General features: G+C 39.0%; 1 protein-coding gene across 3 annotated transcripts; it reads right to left on the bottom strand.

The window, feature by feature from the left end:
• Positions 1-496: 496 nt before the first annotated feature.
• EBAG9 (estrogen receptor binding site associated antigen 9) lies at positions 497-20138 on the bottom strand. Of its 3 annotated transcripts, XM_069854537.1 has the most exons (8): positions 19962-20138; positions 13218-13393; positions 12272-12369; positions 8926-9004; positions 8564-8722; positions 6429-6536; positions 5282-5373; positions 497-1036 (listed from the first exon to the last, which is right to left on the bottom strand). In XM_069854537.1, the coding sequence occupies exons 3-8, from the start codon at positions 12352-12354 to the stop codon at positions 916-918; spliced, it is 642 nt and encodes a 213-aa protein (XP_069710638.1). In that variant the 5' UTR covers positions 12355-12369; positions 13218-13393; positions 19962-20138; the 3' UTR covers positions 497-915. The 3 variants fall into 3 exon arrangements, with proteins under 3 accessions (XP_069710638.1, XP_069710639.1, XP_069710640.1); XM_069854538.1 differs by lacking the exon at positions 13218-13393; XM_069854539.1 differs by lacking the exons at positions 13218-13393; positions 19962-20138 and having other exon boundaries at positions 8926-9050.
• Between the last annotated feature and the right edge of the window lie 322 nt (positions 20139-20460).

The following is a 20460-nucleotide window of genomic DNA, read 5'->3' as shown; positions in this document are numbered from 1 at the left end:
TTCCCACTAGCTTTATTAACAGGACACTTTTTCTAATTACACCACCTATGCAAGGAGAATAAGGTGTGAGGATTTTTTTTTTCCTAACTGGAGGAAGTAAAATAATTTCTGCTAGAAGTACAAATTTACCAATACCAGTAAGTGTTTAAATCACTCCCCTAAGATGACAATGACACCCTTCAAAAAGACCAGTGTGCACCACTCTTGTGTAGTCATGCCACTGCTGGTAGCCATTGCAGTGTCATATGTAAATAGTGCATTGGTAGCACAGGAAGCTGTAAGTGACAAGAAATCCACTTGAGTGTTCAGCTGTAACTTGTGGTCTACCATAGCATATACTCTACCAGGAGTACATGGAGAGTTACAGGTCATCTGTAACAAGTCGTTCTCTTCTGCACAGGTCAGTATGATCTCCCATAGAAAGCTGTGATGTATTTAGAAATACTTCTATAAAAAGGCAAAAGCAGACATTCTGTATCAGGCAGGAAGCAAAAGGTTCTTTAAAACTGTTTAATTACATGTTTCGGGTAAGCACAGACAATACAGTAATTCCCACCACTGAATATTTACATTCTTTTCCTTAGGCTTGAGCTGTTCATTAAGAGTGTCTTTCAATCAATATCCTTGCACAATCATCTTTGCTGCGAAGAAGGGTGCTGGAATAAAACTATTGCAGGAAACATCATTCCATCAAGGCATGATTTTCTGTGGGGTTTTTTTGTCCTTTAGGAACTACTTACTAGTAGTTCAAGATATTGTGGGAGAATCCTGGTTTCCAAGATGACCTGAAGAATGCATTGGAACCAAGCAGTGTGCTGAAGTCCTAGAAATACTTAAATCAATACCAATATGTATGTTGTAGAGCTGAAATACTCTTTTTCACTGGCACTGCCATTGATGCCTGATTTCTTTCTGTTAGGACAGTTTTACACCAATTTTGTTCTGCTCCTTTTTCATTAGCCTCTGGGCTTCTTTCTCCATTTTCTTTCGTTGTTGTTCTGCTGCTCTTTTTTCCCTTTCTGCTATCTTCTGCTGTCTGCAATTAAAGAAAACATGAATTGCTAAATAACAGGAATCTGATTTTCAGCATAGGTTATTCTAAATAACAAAAACATAGCTTCAGTCTACTGTAGTTAGGCACAGAACAGTTATTCTTTTATTGAGCTTTTATTGACCTTTTTTCAGATTAATCTAGTCTTAGGCAGTAATATTTGTTCAATTATTTTATAATCTAAAAGCTACACAATTCTCAAAGACTCAGAGTAAGTGAATCAGTGAGAGTGTACAACAGTTAAAGCCTAGAGTTACTTAGAGGGAAAAAAAAAAACTATGCAATGCTTTGAGTAGCAAGATTACCCATCATTTCAGACTGAGACTAAAACAGTTTCACTAGAACACTGACTTGACAGAAGCATCATCAATTATCATCTTTATAAAGTACTACAAACATTTTCCTCATGACAAGAAGAGATGATAACTTTTAATATATCCTTTCATGTGTTCAGGATCTGTGTTGTACTCTATCGTTCAGTACAAATAAAAACAGCCTATAAGGAAATAAAAAAATAATTTTAAAAAAATCAGTTGTGTATCCTTTTAACATTATTTCTTATTACTGCTACAAAACCCCAAACATTTCTATTTGATGGCTCAAAGAATCTGTCTACAGGAGTAGGCTTCCAATTTCAACAAATACATCGCTGACTAGATTGCAAGAAAAATGAAACACAAAAACCCACTTATTTTATTCCATCACATCACTGAGCGGCACAGAGGCAACAAATGGATTGATAGCCCAACTGGTACACTGCAGCTCCCTCCTGTATTGCATAAGTAGTAACAGAATGGCACAAGGAGGTCACTCCTGCTTCAGTTTATTAGATATGAAAAATTTGCTAAGTTGCTTGCAACACAGAAATATTTAAAAATTAAAAGGAAGCTCCATTAACCTGAAAAGGTGAAATTGAACACAGATTCAGTGCGAATAAAGAACCGCTTATTAAAAGAGAATACAGAATTCCAGCTGACAAGGCAGTAGGGAGTTAACTGCCAATGTATCTAAATGACCTATGTGCATCCACTTCAGTGTGTAAAACACAGTATCAAAAACTATCATCACCTCAACCAACTTTTTCTGGTAGCTTCTTACTATAGACAACCTCTATTTAGAAATATTTGACTACATGTTATTTTTGTATTTGACAGGAGAAGCATTGCACTTATTCAACACCTTCATGGCTTCCCTTGATGGATTATTAATGGCTAGAAGTTTTCCTATACTCTATTAATCTGTTCTCTTGTCTGTCATGAATGAATTAAATTAAGTCATTCACATTAGGATCTACTTTCCAGGCTAATGGAAGCTCAGACTTTTTTGAGATCATGACCTGCTATTCCACATTCCACCAGAAGGCCAGATAGTTGCCAGTGCTGCCAGTCTAACATATGCTGAGTAATATTTGCTGCTTTAAAGCAGATTTTCTTATATTACCCACACATCTGAGCTGATGCAGAAGGGAAGAAGCTATATGTACATCAGCTAGCAGGCAGAGACAGTAGAGTTCGAAAAATCCACAAAAGGCATTAAGCAATGCAACTATTGATTTGCATTTCTTAAGTGAGAAAAGTCATAGCAGATGTTTCTTCCTCCCCGCCCTCCAATAAACTGCAACACAGAATTCCCCTACACAGAGAAGTGGTTTCCATGCCCTCTACTGACTGAGCAATTTTATTGGACTTCAGTTATGCCCAAATGAGAAGAGACTTTCATATCACTTCATACAGAGGAACTGAAATCACCAAAAATATAAGCAAGTAGCTTACCACAAAGTTATTACCTTTCCACTGCTCTTTTACTTGGTCATTATTCAAAACACTGATCTCCATTCCAAGTTTCCTGCATGTTTTCAACGTTAAGTTACTACCTTGCAGGCTCAGAAAGGTTTCATTTCTCAACAAAGAGCCTGCGACAAACTGAAGCCTTATTTGATTTACTTTTTCTGGATTCCAAAGCAATGAGCTCAGCAGAGTTTGGACGGAATGATATAGTTTTTTTTTTAAACCAGGAATATATTTTTTTCTTGATTTCAATCCTGCTTGGCAATCCTAACAAAATTTATGTAAAAGAAAAAAACCCCAAACCCATAAACCTCTCTCATTGGTTAGCAGAACACTAAAATCAGAACATTGTCAGCATGTTTTTATTTACTGTATACATAGTGAATAACTGCAATACCTGGTCTGTGGCTGACAATTAAAAACGCACCAGGATTTAGCTTAACTGTTTCCATTAGGAAAAAGATTTCACTGGTATAAGAAAGTCTAAAGGTGCAAATTGGTATCTACGATCTGCAGAAGAAACCAAGTTCTAACTAACTTCAGTTAACTGAAAATCCAGCTTAACATCCACCAAGCTGATCCATCACTGACTGGAAAATTTCAGTGCATCCCAGCCCAGAACCTGCTGGGAAGTAGGAAAAAAAACCCAGATCATAGGAACTTCTCAGGCACTAGTAGGTCACTCCTCAGCACCATCTTTCAGCATGCTTTGATTCCAGGAAGCATCTGGCTTAAAATACATGCTTATTTCAACTGTTACACATATGCATTAAGTCACCAGAGCAAAGGCCACAGGATACAGTCTTCCCTCCTATTTAACAGCCCACAGCCCATTTTTGTATGACTGATCAGTACTCTATTACTACACAAAAGTTATTCCAGTCTAAAGACACTTCTGAATAACTGAGCACCAACAGGCACCCAGACACAGCTGGCTAAGGGAGATTCTTTTCTTCTGCACACTCATTTCATTCCAAATAAGCTCTGCTACAGTACAGTCAGCATTAACAACACCCTAAAGGGTAAGGGGGACTTTAGCAGTCTGAAATCTTGAGATCATTTTGTAGACCAAGACACGCTCTTCTAGCATTAAGAACAGACTCCAGATCACTTCCTTACTACAATTTGTTGGAAACGGAGCCCCATCTGTCAAGTACTATACTTCAGTTTCATGTTAAAAGTCAGATGTAATTACACCACAGATGTCTACTGCAAAGGGAAACTGTAAACCCAGAAGGTATTTCCCATCAATCTCGATAAAAATCAACCAGCACTTTCCTCAATTACAGAAAAACATTATAATTTGATGTGTCATGAATAAAACAAAGGTTTTACTTCATGTAGATGAATGATCAGTTGTACTGAGGTGGCCATTCATAGCTGGCCAAGCAGTATGTAATACAGTTACAGTTCTGATCACATCCTATTTACTTGCAATATTTGGACACATACATATCCCTTCTAAAACAAGTATAGTTTGAAACTTTTTAGTGGGGCCAGGGAGGAATTCTATGGAAAGTAACCACTGGAGCTGAAATCTTTCAATAGTAAAGATAGCAGGCTGAAATATTTAGAACAGATTCAAGCAAATAAACTGACACTTCGAAAAATGCGAGTTTGTGGGAAAAGCCCTGTGCTAGCCCCATGTCTCCCTTATTAAGTATTCGAGAGTACGAAATTGACAATTGTCAGACAAGCTGGAGCTTTCTAAAGCTTTCTAAAGTGTGAGGCAGGTTGCCTGATGATGTAGCAAGCAATTAAGGTTTGATAAAACCTTGAAATGAAACAGGCTGATGTAAGCCACTGTCAATTCAAATCACTGTGATTAGCTTAAACTCAGTCTGCATCTCTTTACCCTTCATACTCCTTCCTGTGTTCTTAAGAGGAAAAAAAAACAGAACACAAATGAAACAGACAAAGTATCTACATTAACTTCGTGTAAGACACTGATTCTACATTCAAGCCTTATAAACTAGCTTAGATAAATCACCTAGAAAAGCACAGCTCCTGCAGGGATTCCAAGAGCATTCATAACTTTACTTTTTATCTTGAACTATTTTTACTTAAGAATATGTGATTATGATCCTTCTTATAAGGACATTCAGTGGTATTAACTTAATCAAGTTGAAACATGTTATTCGTACATGTTGGGTTGGGTTTCAGTGGGGGAGAAGAGTTGTTTTTTTGGAAGGGAGTTAATGTATTGTTCCAATGTTCCAGTGTTTCTCAGATTTCCCCCACTGCCTCATCTACTAAACTGATCAGATCCAATATGTATTCTGCCAAGTACAAGTTACAGAGAGATTAGATACATAAAAATAATTTGTTTTAAGTGCTAAGAACTGTTTAACAATTCTTATCAGGAAGGTGTTACAACAAACAAACCTGTATTTGATTCTTCTACATGTAAAAGTTTACATGGTTTTACATTATTTTCAATTACCTAAGAACTTCTTCTGCCTGCCAGGCAGCGTCTTCCTCTTCTTCCCAGGCATTAGTATTTTCTTGCCAAGTGTCCAAGTCTCCGAGTTCAGGCTGAAACAAAACAAGAGAAGCTCTTAGCACATGGAAAAGTAGATAAAACATTTTTATCCTCAGTGCTTCAGACTTCCAGAAATATATGATATATGACAGTACTTCTCAGCTTGTTGCCTATACACTTCCTGCTGCTCTAATACGGACCTTTCCAGTTAACTACTGGAGGGTTTTTTGGATTATATTGGTCAGTAATAAAGGAAGGAAGGGAGTACTGGAGTGCATTTTTAGGAAGGAGAAGGTGAGCAGATGGAGTAGATAGCTTGAAAGACTTCTGAAAGTTGCACTGACAAATCAACATGTTGGCGTGTCCAAAAAGCATTTGTGTGCTGCTCTTACTCACTAGAAGCCCTTTCCTGAAGTATTTTCGTTACAGATAGTCTAAAGAAAGTGGTATGCCCATCCTGTACTGCTCTCTGCCTAGGCCCTTCTGTGCACTATGGTAATGAAAGCAGATGCACTTTTAAAGAAGGCAAAGAAGAAGAGAGAATAAGAGCATCTCCCCCTAAACAGCCAGGCTATTAGGTAACTAGACTATTTTTTTTTCCAAGGCTAAGAGCAAAAGTTAGGATACTGTTAGAATACAATCCCTACAGAAAGGAAGGGAAAAAGTGTAAGTTAAAAATTATTCCAAGATAATAAAGCAACGGTAACCCAGAGGCTTTCAAGAAAAACACAAAACAAAACCAAAAAAAAACCCCAACAACAAAAGCCTATCCTTTTCTTAGGAACTCACTGTACAGAAACAAAAAAACCCCAACAAAACAAAACAAACACAACAAAAAACACCATAGTCTGTTGCTTTAGAAGACTAGCAAGTATACAAGTGCTTGAAAGCTTCTTACCTTTTTATCACTGATCTGTTAAGTTTCTCAGTAGAGTATGTTAGATGTACTACTTCTTTTTCTTTGAACCGAATACTTGATTTTAAAGCAATTTACATTACTTCACACCTACTCCTTTTCCTCCTCACAATGCACACATTAGGCAGACAACCCTTTTTGTACAGAACAGTTAAATAACTGTTGTAAATACGAGATCAAGAGCATACTTACAGATTGGTGAATAAAAGGAATATCTTGTGTAGCTGCTAATCTGCTAGAGAATCCCGTGTTTCCCTCCGGAACCCCAAAATTTAAAGGCTCTCGTTTTTTAATAACTATCTGAAAATATTCAAAAAAAAAAAGTGGTAAGTTAAAGCATGGCACAGATTCCTTGGTGATCATATAAGTGTGCCTGTGGAGATACAGCTACAGAACACTGCACTGCTTCTCAAACCTGCTCAGGTTCTGGAAGCCGTACAGTCAAATGAACTGATAAGTGAGAGAAACTAAACTGCAAAAGACAAGAACTCCCTCCACCCCCATTAGCTTTTTTAAGTCACATGGAAACATATGAGTGCATCAAAACAGAGGAAGGGCACAAAGAATTACAGGTCAACTAGCCACATCTCCCAGAACTCACATAAGCTCACATGACACAGTCCTTGGAGAAATCCCGCCTCCATGGTAGGTCACTGTAAGATACTGTACTTGAGGACAGTGCTGTCTGCACAACTTCACTGCTTCAGAGCATGAGCTCTCCTAGCTACTTCAATACCATATCTGAGCACACAATTTAAGTTTCAATAGCTGAAATGCAATACACTATCACATCAACTGAGAAAGCTCTGTATGGTTTTGGCTGAAAGTCAAGCACTAATGGTTCTCTTAAAAGCCCTGTTACCAAATTTAACATGGCTGTTAAGATCCCTTTCTTGTCTTGAACTCAAGATATGAACTCACTTTGTTTAGCCTAACTTTACACCTCTGCTACTTCCAAAAGAGCTGAATTGACAGTTCCACTGATTCTACAAACCCTAGTATCAACATAAGAAAGGAAACAGGACTACCTATGTCAATGACAGAGTCTGACTGAAATTCCATCTCCAAACGCTGTAGATAGGAGTAGCAACACAAGTAGATGCCACCTCAGACACGGGGGTTCACACTGAGCTCAGATTTGATGGAAATACAAAAGAAAATTCATGCAAAGCTAAGTTAGCAGAAATGTTCCTTACAGTGCCTGCAGTGGTCTCTAGAGATACATTTAAACTACATAGTATTTTAGTACATAATACTCAAACAGCATGGACCCTTCGCAAATTTTGCTCTGCACCTGAAGCTCAAACTATTAGGCAAAAAATGTCATTAGATACAAGGGCTCTAGCTCTAGCTCTCCCCCAGTCCTCCTCTGCCACCCTCAGATTTTGGAAGATCAAAATCCTTAAAAGAATTTAGTCCACAGCATAATGCAGATCCTGAATATACAGAAAACTGACCCCAGCATCATGTCCAGTTCATAAGACCCTAGGAAGATTCAGGTTGGAAGGGGCCTCAGGAGGTCTGTAATCCAATCTCCTCCTCAAAGCACTGTCAGCTCTAAGGCTGATGAAGGTACTCAGGACTTATCTGCCTGAGTCCTCAAAAATTCCACAGATGGAGCCTGCACAGCTGCACTGATAACCTGCTCTAGTGTTTTACTGCTGTCACTGTGAAAAGGGTTTCTAGTTGACTCAAAGCCCTCCAAGGACCCAGGTGGAAGATTTCCATGCAGAAATAAGACTTGCAATTACCACAAATATAACTGGAATTTATTTCCAGTGTTGATGCTTTCGCGGATATGCCCATCCATGTTATCTCCATAATAAAAATGGAGATTTGAAGAGTAAGTTACTTGGAAATACCAGTTCCCCAATTCCAGCCTCCCCAATATAACTTGGTGAAACAAGGAATGATTGTTTTCTGAAATAGCAGTGCTACAACCTCAGGATTCAGTCAAGTAGGACATGAAATGTCTTCATTCAAATAATGGAAGGGTACGAGCATAAGTATCCCAATGCAGTGGTTACACTTTCAGAATTATAGCAACTTGAGAGTTCACACATTATACTTCCCAGAGCCTTCAGACTATGAAATTCTTTGTAAGTTTCCAATAATCTTAAGGCCAAAGATGTAAACATGAACTAGCATCACATTTGGTAAAACCTCAAAGAGCCAGTACTTTTAGTTGGGCATGTTAGACTAGTCATCAACACCTATTCTCATTTCAATAGGACAGCTTAATTCTAGCAGAAGCAGCTTCTACAACTTGCCAATCTACTTGTAGCCTATTTTAAAGCTGTAAGTATAGGTGAAGGTACAATACCTACTTTTTGAGTTTTTCTTATAGTTGGCGTCATGTCTTTGAAATAGTCAGGTTCCATTTGTTCCAAAGGATTTTGCTGAGCAGCCACATTACCATTCCCACCTTCAATCTTCACACTGGTAGGTGCATCTTCATCCCAAGAAGACCAGTCTTCTACTTCTGCCTGAACAGAAGTACATATTACAAGTTAACATTATGTACAAGTAAAAACCTGTCACCTTGCATCTTGCTAAGTTATATATGCATTATATAGCATATATAATAATATAGTATCTTTCTAAGATACATACCAATCCTGGTACAGGACTGGTGTAATCACTCTGTTAAGGGGTTATCTATTAAGTCACCTACCACTTAAGCAATTACCTGTTTAGGAACAGATGAATAATCCACTGAGGTTGGCAAAGTTATCTGGTCTCCACTTAACTTTCGCCCTCTTCCAGACCTGAAAGAAAAATGTAGGATTCCTCCAAGCTCTGAAAACATGAGCACTAAGTTTAAAAAAAACAAAAAGGAAGTCTGAGAACAGCACTACTAAAAACAGTCATGGATAAAACATTAAGTGCTACCTTAGCATTAGCTACTGCCAGTAAAAGTCTGCTGAACAAAGAAATTTCATTATGTGCTTAAAGCAGTCTTCACAAGAATTTCAAGTACAATTTACTTTTAAAACTGTAATAAAAATAAAGGAGAAGCAAATCTAATAAACATGAAATGGACAAACCAACTCAGTTATTTGCATAGTCAGCTATTTGCACAGTCACAACTTTTAGACTGTCAGTGCTTACAAAAGCAAACACTGATCTACATTTGTTCAGATAACCATTTCTACCATAAACTGAGAAATCTTTCTGCTTAGTCACATCTAACAAACCACTTCTGAGCTGCTAAAGCACTTTTTCCTTCAAAGTCTGAGCAGAGTAGAGGAGCAGAATTACTTCCCTCAGCCTAGTCGCACTTTTTTGAGACAGACCCAGATATAGTTGGCTTTCTGGGCTGCAATCACACACTGAAAGCTCATGTTGAGCTTCTCATCCACCAGCACCCCCATGTACTTCTCTTCAAGGCTACTCTCAATCTATTCTCTGCTCGGCCTGTATTTGTGCTTGGGATTGCCCTGATCCAGGTGTAAAACCTTGCACTTGGCCTTGCTGAACTTCATAACGTTGGCACAAGCCCACCTCTCAAGTCTGTCAGAGTCCCTCGGAATGGCATTCCTTCCCTCCAGCGTGCACATAAACCACCTAGATATTTACTTAATGACAGTGTTCAAAGATCACAATAATACTTTAAATACTCTTAGCTCACATTCGCTATATTTTAAAACCTTACAACATAAGAGAAAGAAATTCAGGCTCACTCACATTTTCCCCAAGGAGCATAAGCTCCCATAGCAAGAGTCATGTAATTGGCCTCATGCAGCTTGGAACAGTTAAGTTTCATTTATTACTACTGATTAGAATACAACTGGAAAAATGCTATTTGGAGCTAGCACCTATTAGTTTTACTATTAGAGAACATTCCACCATCAACTCAGAATAGCTGAATTGCTTGCAGTACCACCTCTGCTGCATGCTGGTGAGTGTTTAGATATATTTTTCCTACCTTAAGCCAAATAGATTTTTTTCTTAAGATCAGGCACTATCAATAAACTTTAAAGTCTTATATAATTAACTCTAGACACTTTAGAAGCTGGCCCTTGAAGCTGAAAAGCAACACAGTTTAGGGGGAAAGGAAGGTGAAAACACTGTACCCTCAAACACGTTTGAGACTTCTGGTTCTGCCTGACTAGAGGCTTAACATCTGGCTGATGTCCCTAAAGGAAACCAAAGCTTTGAAACAACTTCCTTGAGGCCTGTACAACATACCTATATTTAACACTATTCTAAAACATCACTTATAATTACATCTATTTTCCTATTTATATGAAGAAGACTCCAGCAAGTGGGTTATAGCAAGCATTCATCTAGCCAAAATGATTACACTGATAAAGGTGAAGGTGGGAGGAAACAGCTTCTGTCATACAACATAGGAAAGAATATGCCACACTCTGCAGCACTGAGGAAGGCAACATACCTCCACTTTTTCTACAAAGGGAACAAGATACTTATAGAAACAGCTGCTTCACAACCATCCTCAGATATGGATTGCTGCTCCAAATGCCAAATGCCTCAATGAGTTTGTTTCTCCTTACTTATTAGCAGCATCCACATTTCTCAGCTGGAGAAGACAACCAGAGTTTTTGAACAAAATGAAGTTTCATCTCTTTATATATTTGTTCCTGAAAACAGTGGAGTCAGGCAGGCTTTTGCTTATGAAAAACAGTTTTAACTACTTAAAGAGATGACTAGCACTATATGTAGGCTTTACACCAACTAGGAAGATGTATGACCTCTACAGGCACTTGTTTAAATGAAAAGCTATTGAAAACTATATAATCTAAATAAGTACTAGATCATACCCATTGAATTAAAATGCACACTTAATTAAATCACATTTGCTGATTATCAGGAATACTCATATGCCAGGGTGCATAACAGGAAAATAAAATTTACCAACCTATAATTTGCAGCTGACATCAAACAGGAGAAACATCTGTAGTTAAGGGACTGAACCAATTTGATCCACTGACTTGTTTATATGAAAGATTTTAAATTTTCATTCTTTCAACTAATTGTTATTCACATAAGTTCTCCTACTTTTTACTACCAAACAGTTCCTCAATTGTTCATTTCAAGGATTTGGTTCATTCTAAAGTTGAAGACTGGAAGAAAATACTATGATTACACCTACTAAGCAATTATCTGCTTATAAAAGCTATCTTAGCATTTAGAGACATGAAGGCTCCGGACAATATAGAAGCTATCATCAATTCAATGTTCTGACTTCTTTTAGAACTTAAACAGCAGTACTCCTAATTTAATTTGGAATTCAAATCACAGAATCAAGGACAACATCTACATAGTTGTATGCAGCATTAAAATATATCTTTTTAAAGGTTCAACAGATCTACCCCCTCTGCTCCTGTACTATTGAACTCTAATATTAAACAACCATAACTCGAGGTTTTTTGAATGATTGTAGGTACTCCATCGCTGCATTCATGGGTCTACAACTCAAACACTAAGCATGGCTTGCAATAGTAAGCAAAATAAGTCTTGTTCAGTAAAAAAACAGCAGTTCCCTTGAACTTCAGTCACTGTTATCCAAACTTTTGAAGGAATATTCAATAGGCAGAAGAATCTGAAGTTTCAGGCAACTGTTTCTTGACAAAGCAGGATAAGAATCATTTACATTTATTATAAAAGCTTACTGACTGATGACTATGTGGATGCTGCCATTAAGTGAACCTCTTAAAAAACAACATATTGCTTGCCAAGTACTTCCAGAAAATGTGGAGAACAATTTTCCTGGAAGTTTGTCACAGCATAATTTTAAATGGCAATTTTAAAACCCTGTAATAGCTGCTTAGAAAACACTTTTAGAGCTATCATAACTCAAAGTATACTCACAACTGCACTACACAGACATTTTGAACTCTGAAGGAATATGCAGATTAAGGAATGAATTTGACTTTGTTTTTATCCATCTTGATTGTTTTGCAGTTAGTAAAATCAGAACTGGGAAAAGTGGTGGGTGGGTGCTGGGAGAAGGAAAGAAGTGCAAGAATCTGTAATTAAAAAGGTAATCAAATCAAATAAGGCATGTTTACCTGCATATTAACTTTTTAATGAAAGATAACACTGCTGCCAGGCAAGTACAGATTTTAAAAAGTCGAAACTGTGTTATGGCCATGGTGAAAAAACCTTCCTGCAAGAGAAAAAAAGTTAAGATGTAGAGGATTATACATCTTTACATAATTCTTGAAGTCAATTTCCTTAGTTGCTGATAAGCAAGGAGCATTCTGTGAAACTATTAATGCAAGAAAAGAGATGAGGTACCTGCAGCAAAGACGCTACCTTCCTATTATCAAGACATTTCACTGATATAAATAACACAAATACCTAATGCATATATCCTCTAAAGAAACAGCAGATAAGCACAGGTAAAGTCACAGTTAAAGATACTTTTAAAGGACAAGTGCAGGCAATCAATTGCCATGTTTTAGACACTAAAAATGGCACCAATCATCACAACGTAAGGAGAACAGAGTAATCATCAATAAAAAGCTCACACTTGCTTGAGTAAGTCTTGCATATGCAAATTACAAATTTAGTTAAATCAAAACCCCAAATTGGCCATTGGAATTTAGTTTCCATTTTAATGGAAATGTACAATGAGAACAAACACTTATTTTAGAACCAATGTCACTAAAAAATTATGAGCAAAGAAAGACACTGTTCAACCTGTGTACACTATTATGAGTTAACCACTAGATCTATCAATGATCCTATCAATCTCTGGCTGAAGCCACTTATGTTGGAAGCTATTTTCAGCTTTAGTTTGATAATCTGGAGAATTTATACTCAGTATAGCACATTATTCCAACAGATCCCCTCAAATAAGTACAGATTGGCTCAGAATAATCTGCTGTAATTCAAGGAGTCCTTTTCAGTCTTCTACAGGTAAAAGTAAAGAAGAGGTTAGGCTTCATAAATAGCTTTTCATTAGATACATCTACACTTGTAACAAGATTTTATGTTGCAAGTTTAACATACCTCCTGGTGAGAAGAGAAGGCAGCCCTGTGACATTTTCCTCAGGCCATGAGTATTCCATGGAAGGACAGCTTGATTTCAAATACGCTATGGCATTTAAATCACTTTTTATATTCCAGGCTTTAAGTTAGGAAGAGTCAGGAAGGTGGATCATTAGGTAGGCTGCTCCAATACTGCCCTGAGGATTTTATTAAAAAGTACATCATGGGATTTGTAAGCTTTATGGAGCTTAGACTTATTTTTTTAATTGGTGCTCATTTGCTAGATAAAGTAACTAGTATTAAACACTGTAGTAACACAGTACTGGAAATACTGCTTCACACATAGTCCAGATAAGAAATATCTGCTACTGAAAAAACATACGGGGAGCTATTAAACAAATATGCTGTTTTACTGTAATATGGAAGGCTTAAGTCAATAAGTAACCACCAAATTAGAGACCACAATACCAAGGTGGAGCTCAGGAGAAAGGTCTCGCAAGACACATTAACTCCTCCTTTAACACTAGTGGTGTCTTAAATTCATTTCATGGGAGACTTAGAAATGTAGAGAACCTTATACAAGAGAGGGTATTAAAACAGCTTTTCATCTAACAGTAACAGGGAACAGTCAAACTTCCCACAAAGAAGCAAGAATAGCAAACACCATCCAACACATTTAGCTTTTAGCTTTAAAGACAGGACTATCATTTTCTATTGTGCTCAAGCAGTTCCTCACCTTCCAAAATAAGCAATTTTGACAATAACTAGGTGACAGAAGAATGTATCAGTCAAGAATTGGAAAAATTCAGAAACCGTGGAAGTTAGTGAAAAAAGAATGGATACCAACTAGATAGACAGTTCTCTATTCTAAAGGTAGAAATTATTACAAACCAACAGTGAATTGGTGAAAGAAATTGTTACTTTTAAAAGAGGCAGCTAGAAGCCATCTACCTGGGATTTGAGGTATGAAGAGCAGGTGAACTGCTGAAATGAGAATAAAAGTACGTCTTTTCTGAAAGGAAGCTTGTTTAGAAGCTCACTCCACTCTTCTCTATCAGAATGCACTCTTCTATTGGCGTGGAAGGCGGGAAGGAAGGAGCAGAAAAGTACCCAACATTAGAAAGAGTAAAGCCATTTCCCCCACTATACAACCACCACACTGGACAGCCAAGACAGACAGTAAATTAAAAAGCAAACTACTGATTGAAAAGGTTAGGAAGCAGCCATTACTCAAAAACTTCTGCAGACTCTATACTATTTGTGCCCAAGTTCAAAAGACTGGGAAGTTTATAAGCTAAATGCAAAACTAAAACCAAAAAAACATTCAAGTGTGTCACATACATGTGCACAGATACATGTACATATAACCCCAGATTTTAAATTTATCTCCATTCTTTAATATATCAAACTGTATACTGTATTGATTTCACAAATAGAAGTTAAGCAACTGAAAAAAACATAATCTACATGGTCTGGCTGACAAGCTTGCGAAGTACCCTGCTGACAAGATTAGTAACCAGAAGCTGATCCATTTTTCCTAGGTCATTCCTGTACATGGGTGACTACACTTCCAATATTATCAGTGTGCCTGCTTGGCAGAGTTCAATAGTTACTGTCATTCCCATGACAATCAGATAACTTGTGCCTCTCCACTTTGTGTATGTCATTTAAAAATTGCAGAGTTCTAAGTCACACACAGAATCCCATATCATATTTGTGTTAGAGCTTAGCTTCACTTCAACTATGGCAGCACTAGGTTCCTTCAAGGCAGTAAGTACTGCCTCTTCTCTGAACTTTGATTGTAGTCTTCCCAAGTAAGTTAAGCTTTGTGCATTGTCAGATGCACAACCAGAGCTTTAGCAACAATATACTATCAGCTAGCCAAAGTAGCATTAGCAATCCTCCATCTTTGAAAAGTACTTTAATCAGTCTATCTGTGCTAATTAAGAAATGAAGCAGTATATATACACATTAATTTTGGCAATATGCTAAAAGCTGTTTAAAATAGAATACTGAACCAATTATTGGCTCAAGATTAGGACAAGTCAAACGTTCACGTGAGTGCCTGAAACAGCAACAATGCAAATGCTTCAAGTGCTAAGGACTACACTACCCAAAAAGAAAAGTTAAAGGAAAGCTAAAGGTTTTAAGTTTTATTTGGTGCCTTTTGCTGCTGTTTTTGTGTGCCCTTAAGGGTTGTTTTCATTAGGTTGGTTTCTTTCTTTTTTCTCAAAAGAAAAATTATATTCTGAAGCAGTTGTATGAATATAAATGTATATTAATGGAACCATAATATTTCTTGAGTTCACTGCAAACTCAATTCACCTGATACCATTATACTAAACTTTTTAATTGAAACATTCTGTTCTTGTCTTCTGTCTTTCTCATACACCGGAAGGAAGCGCAGGCATATATCTTCCTTATCTCACAAACGGAACAAATACTGAACAGTGTAATGCTAGATGGCAGGGCCACAACTTTCTTCTTTTCCTTTTCTTAAGCTTTTTCCTGCTAATCAGGCCCAGAAGGAATTACAATTATATCAGAAGCTGACTACAACAAAGGACAGCACGAAGACGTAACACAAAATGTCAATGCTCCAGCAAGAATCCTAGAACATTTGTTAACCGATGGAGGCAAAGGTGAAACACTGGACCAGAATTCAGAAAACATGATAGAGTTGTCCTTCAACCCTTATGCTTATCACGCCACACCTTTCCACTTTTAAATGGAATAGAACCTTCTTTCTCCCATACTGACACAGAATCATAAAATGGCTTGGGTTGGAAATAAGCTTTACAGGTCATCAAATCCAACCCCTCTGCAGTGAGCAGGAACATCTTCAACTACCAGGTTTTTGAGCCCCATCCAACCTGACCCTGAATATTCCCAGAGATGGGGCATCTACCACCTCCAAGCAACCTGTTGCATGTTTCACCACCCTCAGTGTAAAAAACTTCTTCCTAACTTCTTCCTTCTAGTCTAAACTTCTCCTCTTTTAGATTAAAACCGCTACCCTCATCCTATTGGTACAGGCCCTGCTAAAAAGTTTCTCCCCATCTTTCTTATAAGCCCTGTTTAAGTATTGAAAGGCCTGTAAGTTCTCATCAGAGCCTTCTCCAAGCTGAACAACCCCAACTCTCTCAGCCTCTCTTCGCAGGGGATGAATTCCAGGCCTTTGATCATTTTCGTGGCCCTCCTCTGGACCCACTGCAACAGGTCCATGTCTTTCCTGTGCTAGGGATCCAGAGCTGGATGCAGTATTCCAGGTGTGATCTCACCACAGTATAGCTTCTAATGCATTACATTTATCAGACTTACTGTCAACTGAGCCTTGAAGTTCCATTACAACACATAAATAAGCAAATAAAGCAGTACGTGAACCCTAATTAATTCTAGCAGTCCCTGCAACTGTTTTGTAACAGACACCAAGTTTTGTTTGAGTTTGACTTGCATAGCTCATACTGCCTTCCACTGGTAAAAAGTCACAGCAATTGCTCACATGAAGATGAACACACAGAAGGCATTAAATTATGGCAGCAGCAAACACCTTGGAGCCAAGACAGAAGAATGAGGCAACTTACTCCCAAAAACGTTTTATGGATCCATAAAGGAAATACAGAGAAGAGAGGGAAATTTCAGAAGTTTAACTGACATATTTTTACACTGCTTTCAGCTTGCAGCAGTGGCCTGGTTAAAACTCCTGGCATCTCTGACTTCACTGATGCTAGCCAGCAAATCATCTGTGCAGCACACATAGTCCAGCTGAGTCAGTCAAACAATGGTGCAACAAGCAGGACTCTCACTAGCCTCCATTGTAGCATGTTGTCATCTGGAGAAGCACTTCCTCTTTCACACTTAACCGCACTCACAGACACCACTTATGCAATATTTCATGAGACAAAGACAATCCTAAAGTAAAGTTGCCTTGTGACATTAAAACTGCTTTACAGACTTGTTTTTTCCTAGCGAAGTCACCTCCTACTGACATTGAAAAACATCAAAATACTCATAAAACACTTATCCTGTGCTCCTCTGGTCTGTTACAAAGATGAGTGATTTGTATCATGTAGTTTTCTTTAGATATCACCATCATCTGAATGGAATTTCTGTGTTGAATTATCAGTGTTTTGTGAATTGATACATTTTCTTTCACATCAGCTCATCTGTGACTCTGGAATGAGTACATGAAGACATCTTGGAGACAGTGACTTTAACTTATATTAAACACAGCTAGCTAAACAGCCAAAGGATGGCATCTAAATAAAGACTAAAAATAACTTGTCTGAAACTGAAAGGCTTCCTGCCAACTACATATTTACATAAGTAGCCACAAAGAAAGCCTCACCCTCCTAAAGTGAAATGAGAAGTCCACTTCCTAGTACAAAAGACTAACGTGTCCTTAAGTGCTTACACGTGTCAGCAGTAAAACTCCACAAAAGCACCACTGAACCACTATGCTTTCACTAGAAAAGCTGACAAAAACCTACCAAGTACCATATGTTTAGTCCAAAGTTTCAGTGGCAAGGATAGGATTACTTACAAGTTCATTTTGGGTGGAATTTTACAGTAGAATGGCCACAACAATTTTAAAATACCCAAGAAAGTTTATAGGGAAATGGAGCCTTATGAAGTCTAGAAGACAGAGTAAAAGAACTGTCTATTTTCAAGCACACAACCCTTCCTCCAAATTGCACACGTTACAAGATGTGCAAAGACATTCTGCATTTTAAAAGTCAAAATAATGGTTCAGAACAGCATTCAGTCAGGTACTGAAAGACACGAGCAGCATCTCCTGCATTCTGAAGAGAAAAATGACTCTATAACAAGGAGGTTCCACTCCTCTCTTCCCAACTGATTTATGTGTTCGTTTTTCATTTGGTTAGGGTTTTTTTAACCACTCTATATAGAAACATACATGGATAGATTAAATGGCAGCAAGACTGAACCTTGAAGCCATGCTACTATGGCATTAGAGAGAGGAGTGGAATCCAAGGGAAGATTTGGAGACATCTCCTTTATCTGACTATAGGTAGGTGGTCAGAAACGTTCATAAGAGGTACTGGAGTTTCAGCACTAATGCTCCAGTGTAAGCAACCTATCTAGGCAGTTGTAGGGTAGCTAGGAGAGAAGACTACTGGGCCTGTGATGTACAGGAGTTGAATCATCCAAGGTGTTCAAACCTAGGAGGATATTTCACAACTACTGGGAGCTGCAGAAGATTCAAGAAGGAATGTTCATCTCTAACTAAAGACAGTAAAAACAGGGGCATGCTGGGGATTCCTAAGTTCACCCAACACACTGTTATACAATACGTAGAGTTTCAGCTTTTTTTAAAACACGCTACTCCTAGAACCATAAAACTTCTATAGTAATATCACCTCATCTCACTCCTTCCTCCCCATGAAACTGAACACAGCTGCAATCTTGTTAATGTGAACTTGTGAAGTTTTCTGTTCAGAATTAGAGTAAGTTCTATTTCTCAAGGCAAAGTTAATTAAAATAGGAAGTTATATCCACAGACTAATCAGTCATTCTTTGACAATACCGTATCTACAAATGCTATTGCCTTCCAAAAACCAGCATGGAGAACAAAGACTTAAGTCATGCAATCCCATGATACTACAGTACAACGTCGTTCACATTTGCACGAAGCACTTGAGGTAATGCACTAATTCACGCACCTGATTTTGCACACCGAAGAAGTTGTCAGACACAGAACTGGAATTTAAGAGACCCCAGTTCTGTCCCAGTCCCTACTAGCCACCCTGGACTTAAAGTTACCTGTATCTACACAGATATCCAGAGGTGGTAAATTAACACTCTCACTGTTACGACCACAAAATCATCTTGCAATATCTGCTGTCTCCACAAGCACCAGCTGTTTACAATCAAGACAGACAACAAGACATGCTGTGCAAGACAGCTTAAAGATATCTCTACAGGGCACATTTGTATTTCTAGACTATTCAAAGCACGATAAAGCAGCAAGCTATACTGTTTTTCATTACATGTGCAACTGAGGCACTTACATTGTGAATTCATGACCATGAAATACTGTCCCACCATTCTACAAGCACAACTCAGGCTCCAGTGTTGTTAGAGACAACATGGAAGCAAGATGGTAGCACTTAAGTTTTCTGTGACCTGTTAAGCCATTCTCAAATCTCTAAGGATATACAAATCAACTTTCATGTTAACCGTTACACGATTTGTCAGTCAGTATGAACAAGAAAATATTTCAGACTATATAACCCAAAACAGCAAGGTCCTACAGAGACCTAGAAACACCGGAAAACAAGCTTCACACCCCACCTGTCCTCCTCCACAGGGTACCAAGCCTCCCAGTCCCCTCAGCGTTTTTCCAGCCCAGGAGATTCCCCCCACCTCCCCTGCCTCCACCCCAGCAGGGGCTGGGGAACGCAGCATTTGAACGAAAATCACAGAATCACCAGATACGAAAAGACTTTTGAAATCATTAAGATCCAACTATACCTGTCCACTACTAAATCAGACCTCTAGCATTTCATCGCCCCATCTTTTAAATCCCTCCAGGGATGGTGACTCCACCACCTCCCTGGACAGCAGTTCCAGTGCCCCATATCCCTTTTGGGTGAACAAGTTTTTCCTAATGTCCAATCAGAACCTCCCCGGGCGCAGACTGAGGCCCGGGGGGGGGGGGGATGATGTCAGGCGCGGCGGCGGCCACAGCGCCCGGGGCGTCCCGAGCGCGCAGGGGAGCGGGGCGAGGCCCCCGCCGCTCACCTGCCCCGAAGGGGAGGAGGGCCGTCCGAGGGGCGCGGGGCGCCAGGGGCCGAGGCGGCCGCTCCCGCAGCCTCCGCCCTCGCCGGCCGCCCCTCATTCAAAGACGGGCGCGCTCCGCCGCGCCGCCACCTCCCGCGCCGCCATCTTGGCCGCCTGTCACCTGGGAGACGGACCCGCCCCTTCCGGCCGCGCCTCTTCCCCTCGCGCCGCCAACCCGCGCTCGCGCCCGTGCCCGCCCCCCGCCCCTCAAGCCCCGCCCCCGGCCCCACGTGACCTTGTCTGTGAGATGCTGGAAGATTGCAGGGAGAGGTGATTGTGAGGGAGGTTGCGGCTGTTCAGCACAGATCACACCTAACATAAGGCATAAAGGTGTCTGGAAGAACAGTATTTGAAAAAAATATGCTATAAAAACATGCTCTCAAGAGTGACTTTCTAAAAGAATACAGTTACGTGGATGAACTTTAGTTTAACCGAAAATATTCCACTTAGAATCATAGGA

This window comes from Phaenicophaeus curvirostris, chromosome 3 (assembly GCF_032191515.1).
Source record: "Phaenicophaeus curvirostris isolate KB17595 chromosome 3, BPBGC_Pcur_1.0, whole genome shotgun sequence".
NCBI lineage: Eukaryota > Metazoa > Chordata > Aves > Cuculiformes > Cuculidae > Phaenicophaeus > Phaenicophaeus curvirostris.
The sequence above is the reverse complement of the archived record's forward strand: the minus strand, read 5'-3'. Positions and strand labels throughout refer to the sequence as shown.

What these genes read in the sequence shown, in the direction of transcription:
- EBAG9 (XM_069854537.1), bottom strand. Translation starts at nt 12,354, where the DNA reads ATGGCCATAACACAGTTTCGACTTTTTAAAATCTGTACTTGCCTGGCA. An exon ending in ATTAAAAAGTTAATATGCAG is followed by an intron (nt 9,005 to 12,271) that starts GTAAACATGCCT and finishes TTTTTCTTTCAG; the next exon opens with GTCTGGAAGAGGGCGAAAGT. An exon ending in CTATAAGAAAAACTCAAAAA is followed by an intron (nt 6,537 to 8,563) that starts GTAGGTATTGTA and finishes GAATATTTTCAG; the next exon opens with ATAGTTATTAAAAAACGAGA.